This window comes from Eumetopias jubatus, unplaced genomic scaffold, assembly GCF_037043125.1.
Source record: "Eumetopias jubatus isolate StellerSeaLion01/CBP00866 unplaced genomic scaffold, mEumJub1_p1.0 scaffold_1, whole genome shotgun sequence".
NCBI lineage: Eukaryota > Metazoa > Chordata > Mammalia > Carnivora > Otariidae > Eumetopias > Eumetopias jubatus.
In genome coordinates this window covers 93811610-93829940 of record NW_028274807.1, presented here as the reverse complement: position 1 = coordinate 93829940, position 18331 = coordinate 93811610, and the positions used below count along the sequence as shown (strand labels likewise).

General features: G+C 35.9%; 1 protein-coding gene across 1 annotated transcript in view; it reads left to right on the top strand.

Moving 5' to 3' along the window:
• The window catches only part of PRKCI (protein kinase C iota), a 63050-nt gene that overhangs the window by 28841 nt on the left and 15878 nt on the right, over positions 1–18331 (top strand). Inside the window, exons 3-9 of the mRNA XM_028101047.2 lie at positions 3172–3261; positions 4935–4985; positions 8202–8287; positions 9592–9732; positions 12196–12250; positions 13336–13394; positions 18086–18262. Of these exons, the coding sequence (XP_027956848.1) occupies positions 3172–3261; positions 4935–4985; positions 8202–8287; positions 9592–9732; positions 12196–12250; positions 13336–13394; positions 18086–18262 (659 nt within the window). The remainder of the gene's footprint in view (positions 1–3171; positions 3262–4934; positions 4986–8201; positions 8288–9591; positions 9733–12195; positions 12251–13335; positions 13395–18085; positions 18263–18331) is intronic.

Sequence of the window (18331 nt, the reverse complement as noted above, 5' to 3'; positions counted from 1 at the left end):
GTTCCATAACAACTCACCTCAAAGTGTAGTAGCTTTAAAAAACCCCCACCACTTTATTTTATAATCTCTCACACTTCTGTGAGTTGACTGGCTCTGCTGGTCTCACAAGAGGGTCTCTCATGCAGTGGCAACCAGAGGGCAGCTGGGTCTGGAGTCACGCAGGCTCACCAGACATGCTGGCCTGGTCGGTTTTCTCTCCCTCTCTGTGTAGTCTCATCACAAGGAGGAGGTATCTCATTGATTTTCATTTTCTTAATGATTAGTGATGTTGAACATCTTTTTGTGTGCTCATTGGCTATTTGTATATCTTCTTTGGACTAATGTTCATTTTTTTTCTTGCCTATGCTTTTGGTGTCAAATCCAAGAAATCGTTGCCAAATCCAATGTCATAAAGCTTTCTCCCTATGTTTTCTTCCAAGGATTTTATAGTTTTAGCTCTTAAATTTAAGTCTTTGATCCATTTTGAGTTAATTTTTGTGTATGGTATAAGATAAAAGTTCAACTTTATTCTTTTGCCTATAGTTATGTTTGGATATTTTATAGTGAATTTTTGTTAGTCTTTATAAGTTTATAATGGAATTGTGATTATAGTAAGGAATTTTATTTTATTATTTTATTTTTTTAAATATTTTATTTATTTATTTGACAGAGAGAGACACAGCAAGAGAGGGAACTCACAAGCAGGGGGAGTGGGAGAGGGAGAAGCAGGCTTCCCGCCGAGCAGGGAGCCCGATGCGGGGCTCGATCCCAGGACCCTGGGATCATGACCCCAGCCGAAGGTAGATGCTTAACGACTGAGCCACCCAGGCGCCCCTATAGTAAGGAATTTTAATCGAGAGTTATAGGGATTTGTTCAGAATGATAAGGTAGAAGGGAATAAGTGAGTGGATTTGTAGGGGGAAGCCAGATTTGGTAATATGTTTGAAAATTTCCAAAATGAGGGGCACTTGGGTGGCTCAGTTGGTTAAGTGCCTGACTCTTGCTATCAGCTCAGATCTTGATCTCAGCGTCATGAGTTCAAGTGCCGCACTGGGCTCCAGGCTGGGAGTGGAGCCTACTTAAAAAAAAAAAAAAAGAAAAGAAAATTTCCAAAATGAAAAGTTAAAAAGGAGAGTTAGTAAACCAGGAGAATGGTGTTTAGAAACCTCGGTGCAGGGGCGCCTGGGTGGCTCAGTTGGTTAAGCGACTGCCTTCGGCTTTAATCTTTAAATCTTTAAAAAAAGATTTTATTTATTTATTTGAGAGAGAGAGAATGAGAGAGAGAGAGCACGAGAGGGAAGAGGGTCAGAGGGAGAAGCAGACTCCCTGCTGAGCAGGGAGCCCGATGCGGGACTCGATCCCGGGACTCCAGGATCATGACCTGAGCCGAAGGCAGTCGCTTAACCAACTGAGCCACCCAGGCGCCCAATAAAATCTTAAAAAAAAAAAAAAAAGAAAGAAAGAAACCTAGGTGCATGTTGGTGGAGGGGTGGGGTAACTGGGTGACGGGCATTAAGGAGGGCATGTGATGTAATGAGCCCTGGGTGTTATACGCAACGGATGAATTACTGAACTCTACATCTGAAACGAATGATACACTATATGTTAACTAATTGAATTGAAATAAAATAAGTTTAAAAAAAAAGAAACCTAGATGCAGAGTTTCTCTAAATAGTCAGTGGGCAACTTTGTTAGATGCTATAGAGAGGTCCATTAGAGTAAAGACAGAAAAGGTGCTACTGACTTTAGCAGCTCTTTTCGTGACCTTGGATATAGCAGCTTTAGTAGAGTGTATGGACTAAAACCGGTTAGCAGAATTTTGAGAGGATAGGAACATGGAGAAAGCAGGGTGGGGTCACTCTTGATATTAAGAAAAGTTATTTCTAATAAATCTAAAAGATTATAAACCTCTGACTAAACTCACGAAAGGAAAGTATGAGGTCAAAAACCGAAGGCCCTACCCTTCTTCCCCTTCTTCTCACCCACCCCCTCCAGTTTCAGTCTTCAGTTTGCTCTTGAGACATGTGGCTACTGAATGAATGGCATGGCAACCTGAGTGTGAGGGAGATTATTGGGAGGGAGACTCAGACATGCCTTTGCCTGAGAAGAGCTAGTGGAAGGAAAGAAAAAATGAAAATAGAACTGAAGGGGACCTAATGGGATAAGGGGCCAGAGAAGATAAAAGGAGGAGATTCAATAAGGGAGTCTCCAAGGTGGAGAAAGGCACAGAAGCACTCATTTCCCTGAGACTGCAGGAAAGGAGATGGCCTCGTGTTTCTCTCTTGAGTAATAGACATAGTTCTCTGCTGAGAGTGATTGAGGTTTGGATAAGGTTGGTGGCATCTTGTGTGTGGTCACATTTGGTGGAACCACAGGAATGTGCAAAAGCATTGCAGTGTGGAGGACCCAGCTCAGGCCCCAACTGTGATCAAAATGACTTTTTCATTGAGGAATGCCATCATCTGGGGAGATGTGCCATCTCATTGTTTAGCAGGGATGACTCAGTTCTTTGGCTGGTTGACTAGGGAGGTGTTTCTCCCTTGGCCTTTTTGTGGGTAAGTTTACTAAAACTATGCATTCACATTTAAAAGCCGCTCAAGCAGGACTGCTATTCCGTCCAAAGTACTTTAGTAGCTGTGCTTCCTTTCTGTGAGCCTCTTGGGTGAGGAAAGCCTCTCAGGTGAAGGAAAAATTTGACAGAATGATTACATGGAGGCCTCTAACCAACCATATTATGGCAGTGAAACCACTTTCACTTCCTCCTTTGAAGAGGTAGGTAACAGAAACTTGTCCCTGGCCATTAGTCATATTGTAGTAACAGTCCAGATGTGGTCAGGGTAGATTCGTTTGCTATATTTTGAATATACATGTTCTTGAGAATTAAATGGTTATTGTATGTATCAAATTTGGTATCGATGAGCCTCATGTAATATTTTGTAGTGATAGAAATGGAAGTTATGTTACCTACTTTAGAAAATAGAATTGTCTAAATAAATATCTAAAATTTGTCCTTGTCAAATACTTCTCTATGTGTATATATATAGATAGATAGATATATAGTTGTTTTTCTCAAGATTTTATATAATGGAAATTGTTATTGCTCAAGATTTTATGCAATGAAAATTGTTTATTAAACATTACATTTTAGAGGATTTAAAAAGTGAGCTTTGCTTTATTTTTTATATTTTTTAGGGGACCCGTGTACAGTATCATCTCAGTTGGAGTTAGAAGAAGCCTTTAGGCTTTATGAGCTAAACAAGGATTCTGAACTCTTGATTCATGGTAAAGGAGTAGTCATTTCCTACTCTTCTAGAGCTATAATTTTTTTTAAATAACCGAATATTCTTGACCTTTTAAAACATAATTCAGATGTCTTTTTCTTAATCTCTATCCCTCACTGCTATGTAACTGTTCTTATTTAGTAGCTTCTCAAATGCTAGAGAAAATAAAATCAATCGTCTTATAATATTGGGAAATTTGTTATTTGGGTATGCCTTCAGGGATATTAAACGGATCATCTCTCAAGTGTTTCACAGCAAAGTTTAGGAGAGAATTTAAAATTGAGTGCCTAGTAGAATTTTAAGTCATTCCCTTGCAGTTTGGTAATGTATGCAAATAATAATCTCCAAAGAGAAGGTATCTGAAATGTCCTTTCTTTCATTTGAGGGTTAACAGTGAAACTACTTACATAGTTATGGAGATTAGTGTGTTAAACATCTGCAGGCCCACAAGCTGGGTAGTGGTATAGAAGAGACAAAACTCAGCCATCATGTAATGGTGCATTGTAGACCTGGGTATAAAATCTAGGTATTCTGCTTGCAAGTCAATGTGCTTTTCATTCTACTATGCTACTCCTCAAATTTTTTATGTCATGTAAAACCCACTTATATATTGCATTTCATTGGCAATATTTCATGTAACATTTTTAGGAGACCAGACGTACAGAACTCTTTAAAACTTGAACAGATATAAATCTCCCATAAGTATAATGAGTCAGCCCCTTGTTATGATTCCCATGTACTTTTCTTTATAGTGTGTTTTTTAAAAATAGTAGCTTAATATTTTTCTACCTTCAGAGTTTGACATAGTGACTCCTAAGGGATCCATAATCTAACTTATTGAGGTCCTAGCAGAACTTCAGAAGTCATCCATTTTGAGTCATCTCTTTGTAGAATAAAACTACAGTGAATGTTTAAAGAAGTGAATTGATCAGTAGCATTAACAGTTTGTTTTAAGTTTTCATTATTTTTATACCATATCACAGAACTATTTTCAGAAGTTAGCTTATATTTCAACTTTTAAGAATATATTGGGACCTGTGCTTCCCATACATTGTGTTTTGTGCTTTTTTTAAGCCATGTCCTTTTGTACATCACAGACTACAAATAGTTGGCTAGTTCATAAATACACTATGTCTTTATATTCTGTCTCTTTATAAAAATGGTCTGAATTAGCCTGTTTATAAATTTATAGTTCCTAAGATAAAACTTACATTTTTTTGGATTTGGGTACTCTTAGTGGTGTAAATTTTTTCCTAAATTCAGTTTTCCTAAATTCATCTTTTAAGAACTGTAATGGTTTATGTTCATATTTGTATATATTTTTGTAATTCAGTTTTAATTCTTCGTTGTAGCACACTTGACAGTACAACAAAGATTTAGGGAAATAGTAGTTAATGATTTCTCTAAGGACAAAAAAAAATCAATTCGTAACATAACAGGGACTAGCATGAATAATTTGAGCTTCTAGTGTGCTTGATTTTGGCTGTTCACTTTCACGAAAACTTCTTTCATATAGCCTTGATAAATGAATCCCTTGAAAAAATATTACTGACCACATGCTAAGAGAGGGTCAGGTTGAAATTTGGGCCAATTTTTTTGATATTAGAAATTAAAATCCTATGTAATTTGTATGTTTTAAATTTGCTATATTAATTTTAGTTTCTTTTCTTTCAGTCTTCCCTTGTGTACCAGAACGTCCTGGAATGCCCTGTCCAGGAGAAGACAGTGAGTGTGTATATACTTCATATCTTTGAGTGTAGAGTTATTTATGGCACAATGGCACAAGTGAAAGGAAATCAGAAATAGAACTTTTAGTCTATTTGATTTCTTTTCCATTCTTCAGTCTAATTTAGACTATCTTAGCAACTGCCTAAATTCTCTGCTTTTGCCAGATGAAAATCGGGCAGTTCTTAGTTAAAAGTTACTGACGTGTCTGTTGTGCATTTGAAAGGAAAATTAAGTGAATTTTAAGTCATGTTCCTTCCTGGTTTTTAATTTTGGAAATTTTCAAACCTATGGAGGAGTTGAAACAACATTGAAAACAAAGACACAAAGATATCCTTTGCCTTCATTGACCAATTATTAACATTTTCTGTGTTTGCTTTATCTCTGCATCTGTATGTGTTCACACATAGGCATACATGTATATACATAAGAAACATGCTTGTTTTATTTTTATTTTTTTAGTGTACCATTTGAAAGTAACATGATGCTTCCTCTCTAAATACTTGAGCATGTGTAGTTAGAAATTGTTAGCGATTTTCTTTTGAATGTCTAGGCTGATAGTTATCATTAGTGAGAAGAACTGAAAGAGTCAACTGTCTGGTCTGATGGAACTTAAATATGTAATCTTACAATCATAAGTTATTGCTTTTGATATTCAGTATAACTTAGTAGTTGTGGATTTTACTCATTTTCATTTGTGGTTTCTGCACATGGCCATGACTTTAGAAAGAATAGTGGTGTTTTCCTTTGAATTAAGTAAAGTAGTTCTAAACTTTTAGTTCTGTGACTCTTTTGTTGTTATTGTTTTTTAAGATTTTATTTATTTGAGAGAGAGAAAAAGAGAGCACAAGCAGGGGGAGTGGTAGGCAGAGGGAGAAGCAGGCTCCCTGCTGAGCAGGAAGCCCGATGTGGAATTCAGTCTCAGGATCCGGGGATTATGACCTGAGTCTAAGGTAGATGCTTAACCGACTGAGCCACCCAGGCGCCCCAGTTCTGTGACTCTTCCTGCAACTTGGTGAAAAGGAAAAATTAAAGAGCTATGAGTATTTGTATAGAGTTGAATGGGGGCCATGTACTATATAGGAAATGGGGAAATTTAAGGAAGTAGGTAGAACCCTGAAGCAATAGTGAAAAATTTAGGTTTGGATTCAGTTAAGAATATTTTGCCAGAGTTCTAATGATGGATGGATCAAAGACTGAGCTACCCAGGCACCCCTAGGTTCAGATACGATTAACAGAAACTTTCTGCTTTGGTTACTCCTAACAGAGTAAATAAGTAAATAAAAACAAAAGCATCTGTATTTATTTATTTATTTCAAGATTCTATTTATTCATTTGAGAGAGAGAGCACAAGCAGGGGGAGAGGCAGAGGGAGAGGGAGAAGCAGACTCCCCGCTGAGCAGAGGGTCCCAACGTGGGGCTCAATCCCAGGACCCCCAGATCATGACCTGAGCCGAAGGCAGTCGCTTAACCATCTGAACCATCCAGGTACCCCAAGCATCTGTATTTACAGTTCTGTATTATGCTATCTTAAGATTTCTAATTCAGAGCATTTCAACTCGTTTTTTCTATCTTAATTTTAAATGGTAAACCCAGTGCTACATCTGCTTTAAAATATGAGTTTAGAAACCCAGTGGACTCTTTCTACTAGTGTTAACTATCACTGTGGAATATTAATGACTAATAGACAATATGTATAATAGTGATTGACTTACTTAACCAGAATTACACAGGTCAACTAGATTTGGTCTTATGGAACCTCTTAGTTTGTTTAGAAAAAGTATTAATATAAAAACCATTGGATTAAAGATTAATGGGGAGGGGTGCCTGGGTGGCTCAGTTTAAGCCTCTGACTCTGATTTCAGCTCAGGTCATGATCTCAGGGTTATGAGATCAGCCCCACCTTAGTTCAGTGCTGGGTATGGAGCCTGCTTAAGATTCTCTCTCTCCCTCTCCCTCTGCCCCCTCCCCCTCTAAAAAAAAAGATTAATGGGGAAGATATTCATGTGGTTGCAAAGTGTCCCTTTTAGAGCATCTATGAAAGTAAGTAAAATGTACCTTTACAGTGAAGAGAAGAAACAATCACTGCCTTTAAACAGAGTGATTGAACTGGGAGTCAGCAATCTGACATTTGTTTATCTCTTGATGTGATACAAGGAATACATATCACCTATGTATTATTTTTGCCAAAAATATTTGATACTGATTCTAACGAGGAAACAGACAAATCCAGAATGTAGGACATAAAATAAGACAACTGCCTGGACTCTTTAAAAAAAAAAAAATCACAAAGAATAAACAACAGCAAATATGGCAGCATGACCGTTTCAGCATACATTCAAGAGACAAAAAAGGTATAGCAACCAAAGGCAATGCTTGAGTCTTGATTGGATCCTGGAGAGAAAAAGAAAGCTATGAAAGATACTTTGAGGGCAAGCAGGGCTATTTGCATTTGAGCTGTCTATCAGGTGATATTGAATTAATGTTGATCTTCTAAGACATGGTAATGGTATTAGGGTTAAGTAGAATTAGGGGAAACGCCCTTAATCTAAGGCAGTGAGTGGATACTTAGGTGTTTAAGGGTGAAGTGTTATATCTGCAACTTATTTTTACCTGATGTAGACATAAAAAAGACGTGTGTATAGAGAGGAAAGCAAATGCGGCATAATGTTAGATATTGGTAAGTCTTTGTGAAGGACGCAGCTGTTTATTATTCTGTTCTTTCAACTTTTCTGTGGGCTTAAGATTTTTCAAAATTAAAGGTTGGAGGAAATTTTTTTAAATTTTATTTATTTTCTTTTGTAAGAGAGTGAGAGAGTGAGCATGAGTGGGGAGTGGGGGTGGGAAGGGGCAGAGGGAGAAGCAGACTCCCCATTATGCAGGGATCCCGATTCGGGACTCGATCCCAGGACCCTGGGATCATGACCTGAGCTGAAGGCAGACGCTTAATCGCCTGAGCCACCTAGGTGCCCAAAAATTGGGGAGGAAATTAAAAGACAGAAAAGCCTGAATAGTAATTTTTAATACATTTTTACTCCATGGGCTTTTTCATTTAGTCCCTTGGTGAATCTATTTTATTTTTTTCACTTTCAGGTTTTTATCAGAATATTTTTTTCTTGAAGTGAATATCATGAAAAAAATCACAGACTTAATTATAAAAAGACTTTTATTCACAGTTGCTCTTTTTTCTTTTTTTCACTTTTTATCTCTCTTTAGAATCCATCTACCGCAGAGGTGCACGCCGCTGGAGAAAGCTTTATTGTGCAAATGGCCACACTTTTCAAGCCAAACGTTTCAACAGGGTAAACCTTAGTTTGTTAAATATTAATAATTTGAGATATCTATTTTTTTCCTCACTACTGTGAAAGAAAGGTAGTCTTGTTTTCCCTTTTAAAGGAGTCAGTAGGGTGACAACATTCCCAGTTTGCCTGGGGCAGTATCCCTGTTATCTTGAGGTAATTTTTAATAGCATCTCCTTTCACTCTTAAAAATACCCCTGACTGAATTATATAGTTACCTTAGCTAAAAGAAAGTTGGCTTTTTTACTATAATTCCAGGCAACCAGAAAATAAGCAAAGTTTATTTTGCAAACCTTTTAATGTAATTTTAACTTCACTGTTTCAAAAATAATTGCAAACCATTTACCTAGCTTTTACTATGTACCAGGTGCTTTTCCAAATGCTTGACGTCTATTGACCCATTTAATCTTTACAACAACCTTGTGAGATAGGTACTATGTATTTCTGTTTTATAGATGAAAAAGCTGAGGTGTGGGGCGGTTAAATAACTTGCCCAAGATGACACAGCTAGTAAGTGGCAGAGCCAAGGTTTGAAAGAAGTCAATTGTTTTTAGCTACTCTTGATATCTACAAATACATGGACCCCATTTCCATTGTGAAAGTAGTACCATGTTCTGAATTCATTTACGTAAAGAAAAGCTAGGACCTGAGGTTCCCAAAATCCTTTTCTCGGTAGTCCTGATATTTACGAAGCTTTGAAATGAGCAAGTCACTTCAGGAATTGCTCTGAGAGCAGGGCTTTGGTTTGACCTCTGACCGGTCTGGAAGGTTTATGTTTGCTTGGGAGTCCTTGCATAGCTTTTTCTGCCTGTGTTTTTCAAGTTTAATTCACTTTTACTATTTTCAATACTCTGAGTTTATGTGAAGACTAAAAATTCTTGAACTAATAACAGAAAACAACATGGTTGCAGATTTCACTCTTGCAAATAAAACTTTTTTAAAATTTTTCTGTGACCATCATAGCTTTGGGAAAGTTATGTATGATGAAGGGAATTGAGTTAGAGAAGGAAGCCACTTATTTTCACTTTGTTTGAGAGAGAGAGAGAGAGTGGGTGGGTGGGGGTGGGAGGCAGAGGGAAAGGAAGAGAGAGAATCCCAAGCAGGTTCCACACCCAGCGTGGAGTCCCGGCACAGGGCTAGATTCTCACCACCCTGAGATCATGCCCTGAGCCGAGATGAAGAGTCAGACACTTAAACTGACTCAGCCACCCAGCCACCCCTTATTTTCACTATTTTCTCAGCAAACTGTTGGCAAATGAATATGACTTTTTATTTGTTAATAAAATAGTGCTGATTACTCCTTCCAGCGTGCCCACTGTGCCATCTGTACTGACCGAATATGGGGACTTGGACGTCAGGGATATAAGTGCATCAACTGCAAACTCCTGGTTCATAAGAAGTGCCACAAACTTGTCACAATCGAATGTGGGCGGCATTCTATGCCACCGGTAAGACACAACTGTCTTATTTTAACAGAACATTTTCAGTAACACTGCTAGGACAGAGGGCTAAAATACAGAGGTGATGAGGAATCACAGTTCAACAGTGTTGTTACAGAATGTAACTTTACAGTCCAGTTGACGTATTGTGAGTTTTGGAATTGTTATTATAAATTTGTTTGTGGTATGTAGTTAACTTCTTGATTTAATCTGCTACAAAATCATCTGGTTAAATTAGGAAGAGGTAGGGAGAACTATTTAAGAGACTTTTTTCTCTTAAGATAAACTCACTAGTTTAAAGCTCTCATTGTTTTAGCATCTACACTAAACAGATCAGTTAACAGTCAGAGGCTTCATGTTTGCTATTTAAAGTGTGCGATTACTGGGGAGTTTTTGAATTTAAAATTTCTTTTTTCACTTTCTATTTTATTTTATTTCTTATTTTTTAAAGATTTTATTTATTTATTTGACAGAGAGAGACACAGCGAGAGAGGGAACACAAGCAGGGGGAAGTGTGAGAGGGAGAAGCAGGCTTCCTGCTGAGCAGGGAGCCCGATGTGGGGCTTGATGGGGGGCTCGAACCCAGGACCCTGGGATCATGACCCGAGCCGAAGGCAGACGCTTAACGACTGAGCCACCCAGGCGCCCCTCACTTTCTATTTTAAATATGCAGTTACAACATGTTCATAATAGAAAATCTAGATAAATAAAGAAAAATTACATAAAAATTCCCCATGAGATCTACGGTCTAAAGGTAATTGTCTTCTGGTGTATGCCCTTCCAGAACTTTTCCTTTGCAAATTTATATGCATAAATACTTAAAATTTTCCATAGAGAAAATTTCTATGTGGAAAAGTTTTAAATATTTTTGTAGATATAACAGTATAATGAACTTCCGTATACCAGTCACCTGGCTTCTATAGGTACCAGCTCATGACCAGTCCTATTTCAGCTATGCCCCCACCCATATAACCTGCTTTCATCCTGTATTATTTTGAAACAAATCTAAAAGAGAAGGACTCTTTAAAAATTAAAAAGCAAATTCCTTGTTTGATGTTCAAAATTTAATTTGCCTCATAAATGTGAAAATTTTGTTTTTACAATTTTCATTCTGAATCAGGATCTAAATGTAGTCCATATCTGCAGTTGACTGATATGTGTCCTAGATATTTTTTAACTTACTGATTCTTACATCTCTTTCCCCCACCCCTTAAAATTTAAATATAGAAGAAATTATGTTGTCATTTAAAGTGTTGCAGTATTTTTCTCTTTGCTTCTTTATGGTTATGTTTAAAAGTGTTCCCCTGTCCTCTTTAATTTCTGTGTATTACAGTTGGATCTAGAAGTTTTGTAGATTGTTTTTGAGACTGCTTCATAGAAGGTGGAGTGTTTATCAGAATGTGCATAATGTTTGAGTCTCATTCTTTTACATAGTTTTAACAAAAGTGAGATCATATATATAGTTTTCTAACCCATTTTTTTCACTTAACTTTATATCTTGGTCACCTTTCCATATTTATATCCTTATCAATTTTAGAATAATATTTTGTTATATATCTATGTCATAATTTACTTAACCTGTTCCCCATGATTGCACATTTGAGTTGTTTTCTACATTTTCCTGTAAAAAAAATCATAATGAACTTTCTGGTAAGTAAATCTTACTATTTCCTTAAGTATCCAGAAGTAAATTAATGGCTTAAAGGATACGCATTTTTTAAAAGATCTGGATGCAGGGGCCTGGGTGGCTCAGTTAGTTAAGCATCTGACTCTTGATTTCAGCTCAGGTAATGATCTCAGGGTAGTGAGCGCCACGCTGCATAAGGAGCCTGCTTAGGATTCCCTCTCTCCCTTTCCCTCTGTCCCTCCCTACCCCACCTGAAAAAAAAAAAAATCTGGATGCATCTTTCTAAATTGTCTTCTAGAATGAGTACACCATATTTATTCATAGTATCTTCTTTGGACATTGTGAATGTAGGTTATTATTGGTGGCTCTTTGGTATTAGAATTATTTAGCTAGTTCATATAAGCCTAGGAGTGGGTTTGTTGTTAGGGAGGTGAAAATCTCATCTTTAGGAAAAAAACAAGGCCAAAAATTGTGAACATAATTTATTTAGGTTACTGTTGATATTCTTGAGTATTCTTTTTTTTTTTTAAAGATTTTATTTATTTATTTGACAGAGAGAGAGAGACAGCAAGAGAGGGAACACAAGTAGGGGGAGTGGGAGGAGAAGCAGACTCCCCGCTGAGCAGGGAGCCCGATGCGGAGCTCCATCCCAGGACCCTGGGATCATGACCTGAGTCGAAGGCAGACGCTTAACTGACTGAGTCACCCAGGCGCCCCAAGTTATATTCTTTCAAGTTTAAATTTTAATATGCTGTGTCTCGTTGAAATAATGTTTCTGAATTTATAGTGGTATTGGGATTTAGAAAGAACCCACTCAGTTACTGTGTCTTTGGAAATGTTTGCAGGAACCAATGATGCCCATGGACCAGTCATCCATGCATTCAGACCATGCACAGACAGGTAAGAATGACACTGGTAGGAACCATTGTTCATCCACAGAGTATCATTTAAAGACTTCTTTAGGTGACTCTTTAACTTAAGTTTAAAACCAGTTATGTTCTTCACAAATAAAAGTTAGTTAACCCTATTTTGCAGTGGTACTGTCAGTCACAATATTTAACATATACCTTTGGCATTTTAAGAAGACAACTGTGTAAACTACAACAAATGACTCTTTTCTCTAATTCAGATAAATTTCTTCTAAGACTTTTTTTAAATTGAGCAAATCAGTTTTTTTCAATAATGAAACATACTGATTTTGTGGGTCGTGTTGAATGTTCAGGTGATCTGTTTTTATTAAAAGCTTTATTATCAGAAGTGAAATTATGTAAAAGACACAAAGATGCAGTATTGAAAATTCAAAAAAGATCATGTGAGCTCAGATGTCAAATAGATACAGAACCTTAAATATGTATCTGTGAAGTTTGGGGAGCAATTAACTGGGCAGAGCGTACTGATCTCAGATGAATCAAGAAAGGGAAGGTGAGGGAGTTTTTCTGGAAGGACAGAATATAGTTTCTTGTTCATTCAAGAGGCTGGTTATATGAAATGTGGGGGTTTTTTTTGCCTGAAGTAGCTTTAAGGAATAGATACCTAGAGTTCAATCTTTTGTCAGTTCTTTACTTGACCTATGTGGTTTGGTAGTTAGGAACATTTTGAGTACGAGGGAAGTGAGGAGTAAAAACCAAAGGCCCCTATCTCTGTGCCTCAGTCATACTAAAATAACTGAATAAGGTTTATAGAGTCACCCTTATAGAAGGAATTGATTAATTTGTGAAGAGAAATATTTTCAAAATACCAAAAACATTTGTTAAAATTAGTACTTGGCTGCTAATTGGTTCTTGCTCTCCCCTCTCATTAAAGGTTAGGATTTAACTCAGGAATACATACAATTTATTACTAGCAGACAGGTACTCAATTTTAAATAATGAAAACTTATTCTGAAATAAAAACTTATATCATGAGAACATTTTAAGTCAAACTCAGTTAATGGGTGCTATGTTTTTCTTTTTTTTTTCCCCCCATGTTTGGGATTGGGTTTTCAGTAATTCCATATAATCCTTCAAGTCATGAGAGTTTGGACCAAGTTGGTGAAGAAAAGGAGGTAAGATAATTAGTTTTATTTTATATTACATCATCAGTTTTTTAATAAGACTTGACAGTTAAAAAATATGACAATTGCTTAGATTTTAAATCATAATGGTAAAATGCAGGAATGATGTTTAATGATGCTAGAGTTTTTTTCTGATTTAATCTAATAATTATTAATTTCATTTAAATTAAATCTGGTGAGATAACTTCTTTTTTTAACAAGAGAAAATAAAATTTAATAGCATACAGGGATAACTGATTTCATTTTTAAAATAGCATAACCTAAAAAATATAATTAAGAATGACGTTTAGGATACTTGGTAGTATTGTTAAGATATATTATAAATCCTTCCATTTTATGAGCTAATTGTTTATTTAAAGTATAATGATAAGCATCTTAACTGCTATTTTTTCTATTAAACATTTGATCAGCTTTTAAAACAATAGATTTTTATTAAAATGTCTAATTAAAATTATATATTTTTTTTAAAAAAAGCTTGTAGTTAAAAAAGATTTATCATGCCTCACACCTTCGACTCCCGCTTTGACTAATGAGAGGCAACTGTTTTTAATCATTTCTAGTTGTGCCTATAATGTTTATACCTCTGTTTTTCAGTTTTCCAACTTTATGTATTTTAGGCCATAAAGATTTAGTTCACAGTACCTCCCCCTTTTCCCTTCTCTTTTGTTTGATAGGTGCATTATGTTTTACTCTTGGTTACCTTAAAAAAAAAAAACCCAACGTTTTATTATGGAAGATTTCAAATGTAATTAAAAGTAAACAGAGTAGTATAACAAAGCCCCTGTATCCATTACCCAGATAAAACAAATTATCAGTATACAGCCAGTGTTGTTTTGTCTACTCACTTCCTTCACTCCTGTATTATCTTGAGGCACATCTGTTGATTCTGTATTTAATCTCATACTTAGTTTTTTGTTCTATTTAAGTCAATACTTTGACTCTCCTTTAGCTATTCCTTCTTTCTTCCAACTTTCCTCTTTTACATACATATTTATTTTTACATTGCCAAGGTTGTTAACGTTTATAATCTGTCCTGCAACCGTAACTACATCTTCCATATTTTGTTCACAAGTTGAATGAATCATTCAAAAGAAGAAATTCCTAATAATAAGGAATGAATTCTCTATTCTTCTAGCACATGAACTGCTAATATTTCTTTTCAATCCTTGACACTCTTTTACAGCTTTTTGTTCTTTTTGGAGTTTCTCATTGACTTTTTAAAGATTTTATTTACTTATTTGACAGAGAGAGACACAGCGAGAGAGGGAACACAAGCAGGGGGAGTGGGAGAGGGAGAAGCAGGCTTCCCGCTGAGCAGGGAGCCCGATGTGGGAATTCGATCCCAGGACTCTGGGATCATGACCTGAGCTGAAGGTAGACGCTTAACGGCTGAGCCACCCAGGCGCCCCTAAATGGTATTATTTTAAAATAGAATTGTCTATTTAATACTGTTATATGGAAATAAGGTTTTTTTTCCTAAATTGCCTTTTATCCCAACACCTTGCTACCTATTAATTCTGATAGCTTATCTATAGATACCTTTAGATTTTCTACATGTATAATCATCTTGTCAGTGAATAACAGTGTCATTCCTTCCTTTTCAAATCTTATAGACTTGTAGTTTTCTTGCCTTATTGAATTAGCAAGGACCTCTACAGGTGACCAAAATGATGTTGAAAAGAAGTAGTGATCAGATATCATTGTCTTGTTATATATCTCAGAGGAAATATGTAGTATTTCATCAATAAGCTTGATGTTTGCTACAGGTTTTTATTTTATAGATACCCCTTATCAAAATGAGGGAGTTTGTTTCGATTTCTAGTTTGCTAAGACTTGTGTCTTTATCATGACAAGATGTTGGATTTTATCAAAAACATTTTATGACATTTGTAGAGTTGATCATATGTAAATTTCATTAATTTTCAGTTGTTGAGCCTATTTTTCATTTCTGGAATAAACTCCATGTGTGTCATGATATATAATTCTTTTATATAATGGTGGATCTGATTTACCAATATTTAGGTTTTGTTTTTTATTTTCTTTTAAATATTAATGCGAGTCATTGACCTGTAATTTCCCTGTTTTAAATTGGATTGCCTAGTTTTGGTGTCATTTATAAAATGATTTTGGAATTTTTTGTATTCCTAAAAAGAATTCCTATAAGATTGCATTCTTTCTTTCTTTTTCTTTTTTTTAAAAGATTTTATTTATTTATTTGGCAGAGAGAGTGTACAAGCAGGGGGAGTGGGAGAGGCAGAGGGAGAAGCAGGCTCCCCACGGAGCAGGGAGCCCAATGCAGAACTCGATCCCAGGACTCTGGGATCATGACCTGAACCAAAGGCAGACGCTTAACCGACTGAGCCACCCAGGCGCCCTGCATTATTTCTTATATTTTTTAAAATGTTCATCAGAAAAGCACTCTGGGCTTGGAGTTTTCTTTGTGGGAAGGATTTTAATTCTGTAATTTATGTCTGAATAGATCTGGGACAATTTAGATATCTCTATTTTGTCTTGCGTTTATGTTATTCTTAGGAATTTGTTTAACCTAAATTTTCAGATTTTTATTGACATAAAGTTTTCCATTTCTGAGAATATGAAATGACATCCTTTTTTATTCCTGATAAAATTTATTGTGCTTTCCCTTTTTCTTCATCATTCTTGCTAGGGGGATATCAATTTATGTCTTTTCAGAGAACTAACTTTTGGTTCTTCTCTATTGAATGCTTATTTACTATTCTAGTGCATTGATTTCTCCTCTGATGATCTCCTTATGCTTTTTTGTCATTCACTGTAAAGTATATCTTAATCTCTATTATGATTTCTTCTTTGATCAGAACATAACTCTAAAGTATACTGATTTTTACATACTTGGAAAATTTTTTAACTTCTAACTTAATTCCTCTAAAAATCAGAAAATGCATTGGGTGTGATTTCTGTCCTTTAAATTTTATTGAAACTTGCTTGAAGGCCAAGCACATAGGCATTGGTATATGTTCCATATGTATTTTCAAATACAGTATGTTTAATAGTTATTGGGTGTGGTGTTCTGTACAGGTCAGTTAGGTCAAGATCATTAACAATGTTATTCCATCTCTGTTACCTCACTGACTGCTTGCTCTTTCTCAACCACAAGGTTACATTATAGATTTGTCTGTTCCTTGTTTGTTTTGTTAGCTTTTGCTTTATATATTTGAGGCCATGTTGTTAAATACATACAAATTTAGAATCATAATATCTATTGGATTAATGCTTTTTCATCATGAAATATCCCTTTCTGTTTATAGTAATGCTTTTTGCCTTAAAGTCCTTATGTTAGGTAATTGCTATGTAACAAATAATCTCAAAATTTAGTGGCTTAAAACAACAAGATTTATAATGTCATAGTTTCTATGGGTCAGGAATCTAAGCATGACTTATCTGGGTCCTTTGCCCCAGAATCACATACAGGTGCTGACAAGGACTGCTTTTATTGCAAAGTTTGACTGGGAAAGAAGCCGCTTCCATACTTAGCTAATTGTTGGCAGGATTCTGTTCCTTGCCACCGGGGCCTCTCTGTAAGGCAGCTTACAACAAAGTAGCTTGCTTCATTTCATCGGAGCAAGTAAGCAGTAAGATCCAGAGGGAGTGAATGCCAGCAGAACAGAACTCAGTCATGCCATTCTCTTTTATAGTTTCCAGTTAACCATATTTAAAGTCTGTATATTGTCTTATCTTCTTACCATTCTGTGCTTTCTTAATCTGCTCTAATCTGATTTCTTTCACTCCTCTTTATTTATCCTTGTTACCACATCAGATTTTTATTTCTAGATTTTCGTAAATGACCCTTCTCTTGAAAAATCCTTCTCCTTCAGTTTTCATATTTTTTTTTTTCCGATTTGTGCTTACTCGTTTTTCTTAAAATTTGCTCTTTGCTTTTCTTGATACTCCTCACTTGAGAAAATTCATACTTAATTCTTATGGGTACATCTGTTGATTGTATGTGGAGGATTTTGCAGATATGTTTAAAATGATTATCTTCGGTCTTCTCTATAAATTACCAGAAGCCTAAGTTTTTAATTGTAAATGAATGAAAAGGCTAATTTTCTCATTCCAAAGGAGCCTTGGTACTGTGTAGAAAAGAATGTTTTCCATTAGTTAAGCTGCCTCATGCTTGTTTTCCGTCTATAGCTTTTAAAAATGTCTCTGAATGTGTCCTCCCATGAGTTCCGATGTCGTATATCAAGCTTCCAGTAGACTCCTTAATCTTGATATCCCATTGTAGCTTGTATCTTCAGGATGAAAAACCAAGCCTGTTATCTCAACAGCTCTGTCAATCTTACCCTGTGTGCACACTTTGTTTTTCTGTCAGTAGTACCTCCAATCTCCCAGTCATCAAAGTTAGTGTCATTTTTTAAATTCAGGTATCTTCATTGCCTCCAGACCCAAAATTTATCAGATCTTAAAGTACCCTTTAACACTTCTCAGATATCAACTTCCCATCACTATCCCTCTGACCTCAACTCATGAATTCATCCTCCCTCTTGCGTAGTTAGATTATATCGTGTGATGTAAGAAAAGAATTATTAAGAACTTAAATCAGAAGATACTGTAAAATCATCTTAGGTATAACCAGGTCTTAGAAATATAATGTATTATGCAAAATTCCTCTAGGTATAACTCTTTGATGTAAATGTTCTCGACAGGCAATGAATACCAGGGAAAGTGGCAAAGCTTCATCCAGTTTAGGTCTTCAGGACTTTGATTTGCTTCGGGTAATAGGTAGAGGAAGTTATGCCAAAGTACTATTGGTGCGATTAAAAAAAACAGATCGTATTTATGCAATGAAAGTTGTGAAAAAAGAGCTGGTCAACGATGATGAGGTAAGCACAATGATTTATTATTTCTGAACTGTTAAATTGGCTTAGGTGTACTATTTCAGAGAAAACCTC